General features: G+C 39.5%; 1 protein-coding gene across 1 annotated transcript; it reads right to left on the minus strand.

The window, feature by feature from the left end:
- Window positions 1-7,814: 7,814 nt before the first annotated feature.
- Window positions 7,815-9,280, minus strand: LOC142176240 (uncharacterized). Its single transcript, XM_075243364.1, has 2 exons — window positions 9,087-9,280; window positions 7,815-8,139 (listed from the first exon to the last, which is right to left on the minus strand). The coding sequence occupies exons 1-2, from the start codon at window positions 9,278-9,280 to the stop codon at window positions 7,815-7,817; spliced, it is 519 nt and encodes a 172-aa protein (XP_075099465.1).
- Window positions 9,281-9,636: the final 356 nt, after the last annotated feature.

Genomic DNA, 9,636 nt, shown 5'->3' on the forward strand with positions numbered 1-9,636 from the left:
TGTTCCTTCTCAGATTCTTCTTCTTCTTCTCCACTCCAATCATCATCATCAGAAACTTTAGTTTGTTTAGCTTTCACTGTAGATCTTGTCCTCTTGGCTAGTGTGGGTTCAGCAGCTACAAGCACAGAGGAGGACTTCTTGGAGGAAGTCTTGGGTTTCTTAGGCTTACCTCCTCTATTGTACCCCTCTCTTGATAGACTAGTTTTATCTCTTCTTTCTCAACAACCTCTGAGGATTATGCAACCTTTCTCTTTCCCTTATCCTTTTTCCTTTTTATACTTTTTTCTAAAGCATTTTGTAGATCAGCTTCACTCTGTTTTACCCTGCTTCTTGTGGCTCTACCCCTAGGCACTGAAGAGGCAGTAGGTGTTGGTGATGAGGCTTTTCTTGGATGGCTTGGGAACATTAAGGGCTTTTGGTGTAGTAGCTTTGCGTTTCTTTAGGTCATAACTTGCCCCAACCTTTTTCAGTAGGTCAGCCAAGGTTTCTTCAGTAGATGAAATAGGTTCATCTCTTTGTTTGCTTAGATGAACCAACCCCTCAGCTGCTTCCCCAGAACCACTTCCCCCTGACTTCATGCCACTCTCATCTAACCTATCTTGTGCAACCCCATATATAGCAAGAACTGCTCCCTTCCCTTTTCCCCTCTCTTCACCACATGCACCCTCTCTCTCTTTTTCTTTTTCAGACTTCTTTTTACCTCCACTCCTGCTCATCTCAAGCAACTCAACATCCCTAATGGGTCCAACCAGAACAAACCTAGTTTCTAAGTTTTCAACCATAGAAAACCTTACCTAAGAAGGAAGATTCTTGAGTCTTTTCAGAGTCAGAAGACCCATATCCATCTCCCTCAGTTGAGGATTGAAAGGAATCAGAATCAGAGCTACAATAAGACTTTAGATCTAGGCTTTATTTCACTTGGCTAGCTTTCAACCTTTCATTTAAAACCTTCCTCAGAGCCCCAGATGCTACAATTTTTTGAGAAAGCATTTTCTGCCTTCGAAACCTAGGTTTTGGAGATACACTATGTGGAGTAGATGAGGATGAATTTGAGGGAGATGGTGGTGGAGGAGTTCCAGGATGATCTTGTGGGTTAGATATGATTCTTAATTTCTTGAGAGAATTTGGGAATTTTGGAGAAGAGGGCAATTAGAATTGAAGAGGAATTTTTGACGGTTTTAGAATTATGAAGAAGACTGGAGATGTGGTGTGTATTTAAAGCGAATTAGACATTAAATAATTAACGCCAGCTTTTTCAGGGGTCAAATAGAATTCTAATCAAACTGAATTCTAGAAATTTAATGATAGATTTGGCTTCCTCAGATATTAGGAAAAAATCGCGGTTTAGGGTTCTAGATGGACAAAACTGGTTCAATGTTCAACGGATAGAATTTTCTAGGAATTTTACAAGTATAGTACTTCTGCTTATGATTGAATTATTAATCTTTCTAATTGTGCAGAGTATAGAAAGCATACCTGAGCTTTCATATGAACCCATACTAATGAACCAGGTTCTTCATATAGAACTCTCTTGAACATGCTTCAAATGTCATAATACAGAATATGTTGTAAGAGATCAGTGAGTCATATATACACATGTCACAGGAGTATACTAATTAAAGTATGAAACTGAGTAAGAATTAATCTAGATATTTATACAAGGTTATAATTCCTAGCCAAAATTTTGTTTTTCAATTTTTTGTGCATTCTGAGCTGGGTCTATTAGGTGATCTTAATCATCACTAATTCCAACCTATTCCTCTCAAAGTTTTCTCTACTTAGTGCTTTAGTGAAGATGTCAGCAATTTGCTTATCAGTAGCACAGAATTTTGTGGAGATCAAACCTTTCTAATAGTTGTCTCTTAAGAAATTGTGCCTAACATCTATGTGCTTAGTCCTCTTATGATGAATAGGGTTCTTTGTCATACTTATAGCACTAGTGTTATCACATAATATATGAATGCAACCAACTTCAATGCCAAAGTCTACTAGCTATTGTTTGATCCATAGCAATTGAGCACAACAAGAGGCATCAACAACATACTCAGCTTCAGCAGTAGATAAGGCCACTGAATTTTGCTTTTTAGTAGCCCATGACACTATACATGACCCAAGGAAGTGTGCCATACCTGAGGTGCTCTTCCTATCCACTAGGAAACCTGGATAATCAACATCATCATATCCTACTAGATTGAAATTACTACCTTTGGGGTACCAAAGATGCAGATCAGTGGTGCCTTTCAGATATATTAGTATCCTCTTGACAGCAGTCAAGTGAGACTCTTTTGGATTTGCCTGAAAACGAGCACAAAGCCCTACACTGAAAACAATGTCAGGTCTGCTGGCAGTAAGATACAAGAGTGAACCAATCATACCCCTATACAACTTTTGATCAACTGATGAACCAGGTTCATCAATGTCTAATTTAGTGGCAGTTGCAATGGGTGTGTCTATTTCTTTTGATTCTTCTATTTTAAACTTTTTGATAAGCTCTTTTGCATACTTCTACATTTGTATCATGGTTCCATTAGGATTTTGTTTGATCTGCAAGCCTAAGAAGAAGTTAAGCTCACCCATCATACTTATTTCAAACTCACTCCCCATTAATTTTGCAAAGTCCTTACTTAGCTTATCAGTGGTGGACCCATAGATTATGTCACCAACATATATTTGTACCACAAAGAGATCCTTAGCTTTTTCCCTTAAGAATAAGGTACTGTCAATTTTACCTCTTTTGTAACCATGCTCTAGTAGGAATTTGGACAGTCATTCATACCATGCTCTTATGGCCTGCTTGTGTCCATAGAGAGCCTTGTCTAACTTGTACACATGCTTAGGACATTCTTTGCTCTCAAACCCTGGAGGTTGTTTTACAAACACTTCTTCTTTTAGGTAGCCATTCAGGAAGGAACTTTTGACATCCATCTGATGAAGAGTGAATTCCATGTGTGTTCCAAAGGCTATGAGGAGTCTGATTGCCTCTAGTCTTACAAATGGAGCAAAAGTCTCATCATAATCTATGCATTCCTCTTGACTGTAACCTTGGACCACCAGTCTTGCCTTGTTTCTTGTAATTGTTCCATCTTCATCAAGTTTGTTTCTGAAGACTCATTTTGTACCAATAACTGACATGTCCTTGGGTCTTGGAACTAGATGCCAAACTTGACTTCTCTTAAACTGATTGAGTTCGTCTTACATTGCGTTCACTCAATCTGCATCGTGCAAAATCTCAACAACATTTTTAGGTTCAATAAGAGATAAAAAGCATCAAAACCATCCAGATTCTTTAATTGTGATCTAGTTTTGACTCTAGATGTTGGGTCAGTGATAATGTTCTCAATAGGATAAGAACTTTGATACTTGTGAGGTTTTACAACCAACTAGTTTCTGCTAGATATTTCTCCCATGTTCTGTTGCTGAGGAACAGGGTCATGAACAGGTTCTTTTAGGGGATTTCAATTCCTCTTTGATCAGTTCCCCCTGTCAGGTTGCCCTGGATGGAAGAACCTGTTCCTTCTTTTAGTGCCACTTTGACTTGTGCTGAGGCTTCAGTCAAATCCTTTACCAATCCAATGGCGTCATTTTCATGTTCCTGTCTCTCAAGAAGAATGTTAGTTTCATCAAATACTACATGTACACTTTCTTCTACACACAAAGTTCTTTTATTGAACACTTTATATGCTTTGCTATGTGAAGAATATCGCAAGAATACTCCCTCATCACTTCTGGGATCAAACTTACCTCTTTTCCATTATTGTGCACAAAGCACTTGTATTCGAATGCCCTAAGTTGGGATATATTTTGTTTTCTCCCTTTAAATAACTCATAGGGAGTCTTCTCTATAAGAGGTCTAGTCATGCATCTATTGATAATGTAACATGCAGTGTTTACAGCCTCTGCCCAGAAGCTATGGGGTAGTTTACTAGAAAGAAGCATAGTCCTAGCCATGTCTTCAAGAGTCCTGTTCTTTCTTTCAACTACTCCATTTTGTTGAGGGGTCCTATGGATAGAGAAGTGATTAACTATACCATTTTCATCACAAAATTCAGCAAACTTAGCATTTTTAAATTCAGTTCCATGATCAGACCTAATTGATGCAAGTTGATTTCCTAATTGTTTCTGAGTTTTTCTAACAAAGGCAGTGAACATGTCAAATGCTTCATCTTTAGATGTTAGAAATAGTACCCAGGTAAATCTAGAATAATCATCAACAAGTACCATTACGTATTTCTTTCCTCCTCTGCTCATGGTTCTCATTGGACCACAGAGATCCATATGGACCAGTTCCAACGACTTGGTTGTGCTTACCATTTTCTTGCTTTTGAAAGATGATATTACATGCTTCCCCTTTGCACATGCCTCACAAACTTTGTCTTCTTTGAACTTGATGTTGGGTAATCCTATCACCAAGTCCTTAGAAACCAATTTGTTTAGCTGATTCAGACTGGCATGACCAAGTCTTTGTGCCATAGGAGGGGATCATTATCCAGCACACTTAGGCAGGTTAGTTCATTTTCTGAGAGAATAGACAAATCTACAATGTAAATATTGTTAACTCTTTTTACCTGCAAAACAATCTTGTCAGTGGTAAGGTTAATCACAAAGCATTTAGTAGAGCTGAATGCTATAAGGTTACCTCTGTCACATAGTTGTGACACACTGATCAGGCTGTATTTCACGACATCTATCAAGTAGACAATCTCAATAGAGTGAGAGTCTATCTTACCTACCTTTCCAACCCCAATGATCTCACCTTTCTTCCTATTTCCAAAGGAGACATTGCCTCCCCTTAAGTCCTCAAGTGAAAGGAACTGGTTCTTGCTTCCAATCATATGTTTTGAGCAGCCACTATCCATGTACTATATTTGGCTGCTTCCCTGCACTTGGACCTGCAAAAAGAAATCAGGGGTTAGTCTTAGAAACCCAAACTAGTTTGGGTCCCTTTCTATGGGAAAAGGGATAAATTAGATTCCTTCTAGCCCACCCAGGCAGCCTATTTTTTTTCTTGAAAAAAAGTGTTGTTCTTTTGACTGGCCTTTTCTTTTGCATTACATTCATTTTTGTAATGTCCAGTCTTGCCACAGTGTGTGCAAATTTTGTTCTCAAGAAGAGTGAGGTACTTGCTTTTAGGATCCCACTTAGGTGCTTGAGTCCCAAAACCAAGTCCTGTTTTGTTGCTACTGTGATGTTCTTGTAACCAGGAGAGTGCATCAGAAGCCTTGTTCCATTTGCAAGTTCTGTCTAGTTCATGTTTTACCTTCCCTAGATCTTCTTTTAATACTTTTATTTGCTCATATTTCCTGTACAGCTCATCCTTCATTTTTCTTAAGTTTTCTTCTAGGGTGAGATGTGTGTGATCAGCTTTCTTCTTTCCTGTTCCTAGTTTCAGTTTTAAGTTCTCAGACCTAAGTTCTAGGACACTAGTTTCAAGTTCAAGAACCTTGTTCTTCAACTCAGTATTTTCACTTTCACTCTCATTAGCCCTCGACTCTAGATTTTTGCACTTGGCTTTTAGGATCATACATTCCCTAGACAACTCTTCCTTCTTATTGTTAATTATCTGAGACTCATCAATGAAGTCTAGCAGTGGCTCAGACAACCTTTCTTTAGACATGAATTTAATCTTGTCTTTGAGATGAAGAATACTTACCTCTTGTTCATCATTTGATTCTCCGATGGCCATAAGTGTTTGTTCATCTCCAGCTTCATCTTCTGAGTCCTCATCTGGTGTTTCTCCCTAGGAAGCAACCATAGCCTTTGTTGATCCTTTGTTCCTTTTTTGTTGAACCTATTCCTTCTTCATGTTCCTTCGTTCAACCCTTTCCTTCTTCCACTCAATTTCCCATTGAGGGCAATTCTTGATCATGTAATCAGTCTTACTACACTTGTGGCAACCCTCATTGGTCTGTTTCTCAGGAGCCCTTGGTTTGTTGAAGGTTGTACCTCTTGAAGAACCCTTTCCTCTCATCAGGTACTTTTTGAAATCTCTTGTGATCATAGCCATTTCATCATCCTCCAGATCTGAACCTTCAGCAATTCTGAGAGCCATACTTCTTTACTTCTTTGGTGGATCTATTTTCATGGTTTACCTTCTCAGTTCATAGGCAGTAAGGTTTCCAATTAGTTCATCCAGCTTGAGGGTAGCAATGTTCTTTGATTCCTAAATAGCAGTGATTTTGCTTTCCCAAGAGACTAGCAGAACCCTTGTCAAAATCTTCTAAACTTTGTCTTCTTCAAGAATAATCCTTCCAAGAGACTTAAGTTCATTTTTCAGTGTAGTGAACCTTGTACATATCTCTTGGATGGTTTCTCCTTCCTTCATGGTGAAATATTCATATTGAGAATACAACAGTGTTCCTCTAGACCTCTTCACTTGAGGTGTTCCTTCATGAGCCACTTGCAAAGTGTCCCAGATTTCCTTAGCAGTGGTACAGCTTTAAATTCTACTATACTCATCTGGACCTAGTCCACACACAAGCCATTTCTTGGCCTTGGCATTCTTCTCTCACTTCTTCAAGTCTTCAGCAGTGCAGTCAGCTCTTGTCTTTGGCACATCCACTCATTCAGTATTTTTCTTAGTAGTTGCTAGAGGACCATCAGTGACTATGTCCTAGAGTTCATAGTCTTCTCCTATGATGTGATCCCTCATACTGTTCTTCCACCAAGAATTGTACTAACCATTGAAAAGTGGAGGCCTAGGAGTGGATTGCCCTTCCCAGTTCCCAGGTGGTGCACTCATGTTGATCTTTTCCTAAGGTGCTAGCCTCTTCAAGGATAACTTGCTCTGATACCAATTGATGTTCTAAACGTCAATACCACACAAGAGGGGGGTGATTTGTGTGGTACCCAATTTTTCGATCTAGAAGAACCTGGTTCTTCTAGGTGTTCTAACTACTACTGTTTGCGGAATAATAAGTACATAAAATAAAGAACACAAAGATTTTTACGTGGAAAACACCTGGCTCAAAAGGTGAAAAAACCACGACCTACTACTCAGTAGGATTTTCCTAAACTTCCACTAAAATCACTGAGCCAAAATAGCATTTACAAAAACTCTTTGTAAACCTAAGGATTAACTCTAATCCCTTGTAGCACATAGCCTCAACTTCTGCGACAACTTCAAGTTAGCTTATAACTTGAACAATCAAAGTACCTAATACAATTGCTTATATGAAAGCTGAAAGGTACAACTTTAAATCACCTACTATAATTGAACTAGAATAAGAAAAAACATAATGGAACTGGTTCTTCTATCTCGTTCAAATAGCTTCAGGAGTGCACACTCAAATCTCACATAAATTGCTTGCAAAATCGCCTTGCTCTTTTGCTTTCAATTCAGTTTAACTTCTGTGTATATGCAATGCCTGTAAAAGAGAACAATCACTGCCATTTAATAGGTTAGAAATCAGAGTGATTGGGACTCAATTTCTGATCTTCTATCGTAGTTGAGTCCTTGAAGATATCAAACTCTAATACTCTCTTTATCCATTGTGTTCTCTTCATATAAGGAGACTTTCTCCCCTTGTCCAATATGCAAGCTTTTTTATCAGATCAGGAGATATTGCTGCTTGATTAGTAGGACTTATCTCCTTCACGTGCATCTCACATGTGTAGGTAGATCATGACAGTGCTTCACAAGATGGACCTGGTCCATGACTGAGTTCATTTGTCATTCTTTAAAACTTCACCTGTTTTTGGGCCAACAATAGTGCTTCACTCTTTGCCCATTAACTCTGAAGATTTCACTATTTTTTTTTCAAATTAAGAGCACCAAACGGAGTCACAAGCACTACCTCAAAAGGTCCACTCCATTTTCACTTGAGCTTTGTCGGGAACAGTCGTAACCGGGAGTTGAATAAGAGAACCAAGTCACCCACTTTGAATTCCTCGCTGCGGGCATACTTGTCATGTAAGTTCTTCATCTTGTCCTTATACAAGGGCGAGCTATAATAGGCATGAAACCGGAACTCATCAAGCTCATTGAGTTGCTCCACCCGAAGATTTGCTACAACATCCCATTTAAGATTTAACTTCCTCAAAGCCCACATGGCCTTGTGCTCTAGCTCAACCGGGAGATGGCAAGCTTTCCCATACACTAACCAATACGGAGACATACCAATCGGAGTCTTGTAAGCAGTCCTGTAAGCCCACACAAGCATCATCCAGTTTCTTTGACCAGTCGGTTCTATTTGCATTGACAGTCTTCGACAATATGCTCTTAATCTCCCTTTTGGAGACCTCAACTTGCCCACTAGCCTGAGGATGGTAAGGGGTTGAAACCTTGTGATTGACACTATACTTTGCAAGCAAAGTGTCAAATGCCTTACTGCAGAAATGAGAACCCCCATCATTGTTGATTGCTCTAGGAGTGCCAAACCGAGTAAAGATATTCTTCTTGAGAAAATCCACCACACTCCGGGTCTCGTTGTTGGGTAAAGCCACAACCTTAACCCATTTGGAAACATAATCAATGGCCACTAAAATGTATGTGTTGCCACATGAACTCACAAAGGATCCCATAAAGTCAATGCCCCACACATCAAATATGTCAACCTCGAGAATAGTAGTGAGAGGCATTTCATCCCTCTTTCAAAGTCCACTTGCTCTCTTCCACTCATCACATCTCTTCACAAGCTCACCCGCATCCTTGTACAATGTAGGCCAATAAAAACCACAACTAAGTACCTTTGAAGTTGTCCTCGCCCTACCATGATGACCACCATAGGAGAGGAATGACAAATATCCAAAATACTCATTTGCTCCTCTTCCGGAACACATCTCCGGATCACGCCATCATTACAGATTTTGAAAAGTAAGGCTCATCCCATTAGTAGTCCAAACTATCACTTTTAAGCTTCTTCCTTTGGTTAGAAGAGAGCTCACACGGAACAATACCGGTCACAAGAAAGTTGGGAACATTTGCGAACCAAGGCATGCTATTCACAGATACGGAGAGGAGTTGCTCATCAGGGAATGAATCATTAATTTCGAGGCCATCATGGGGCCTTCCCTCCTCCTCCTAGTGGGACAAGTCGTCCGCCACTTGGTTTTCACTCCCTTTCCGATCAACAATCTAAAGGTCAAACTCTTGAAGAAATAGAACCCATCTCATCAACCGAGCCTTAGAATCCTTCTTTATCATCAAGTAGCGGAGTGTTGCATGGTCAGTATGAACTATCACCTTGGCACCCATGAGATAAGGCCTAAACTTCTCCGCTGCAAACACAATTGCTAGCAACTCTTTTTCCATCACTGTGTAATTCACTTGAGCATCATTCATTGTTTTGCTTGCATAATACACCGGGTGAAACATCTTGTTTACTCTTTGACCCAAAATCGTTCCTACCGCAACATCACTTGCGTCACACATGAGCTCAAAAGGTAAGCTCCAATTGGGTGCGGTAATAATGGGAGTGGTTGTCAATTTGTACTTGAGAAGTTCAAAAGTTTTCATACATTCCTCATTAACATGAACTTGGCATCCTTTTCCAATAACTTGCACAAAGGATTCACTACCTTAGAAAAGTCTTTGATGAATCTTCGGTAGAACCCCGCATGCCCAAGAAAACTTCTAACCCCCTTGACTGAAGTAGGAGGAGAAAGCTTTGATATCACTTCAATTTTTGCTTTGTCCAC

This window comes from Nicotiana tabacum, chromosome 22 (genome assembly GCF_000715075.1).
Source record: "Nicotiana tabacum cultivar K326 chromosome 22, ASM71507v2, whole genome shotgun sequence".
NCBI classification, from domain to species: Eukaryota; Viridiplantae; Streptophyta; class Magnoliopsida; order Solanales; family Solanaceae; genus Nicotiana; species Nicotiana tabacum.

Excerpts from the sequence above, each read along its gene's own strand:
- LOC142176240 (XM_075243364.1), bottom strand. The coding sequence starts at position 9,280 with ATGAATGATGCTCAAGTGAATTACACAGTGATGGAAAAAGAGTTGCTA. Across the intron at positions 8,140-9,086 it reads TGGGTTCTATTTCTTCAAGA|GACTGCTTACAAGACTCCGA; the intron begins GTTTGACCTTTA and ends GTGGGCTTACAG.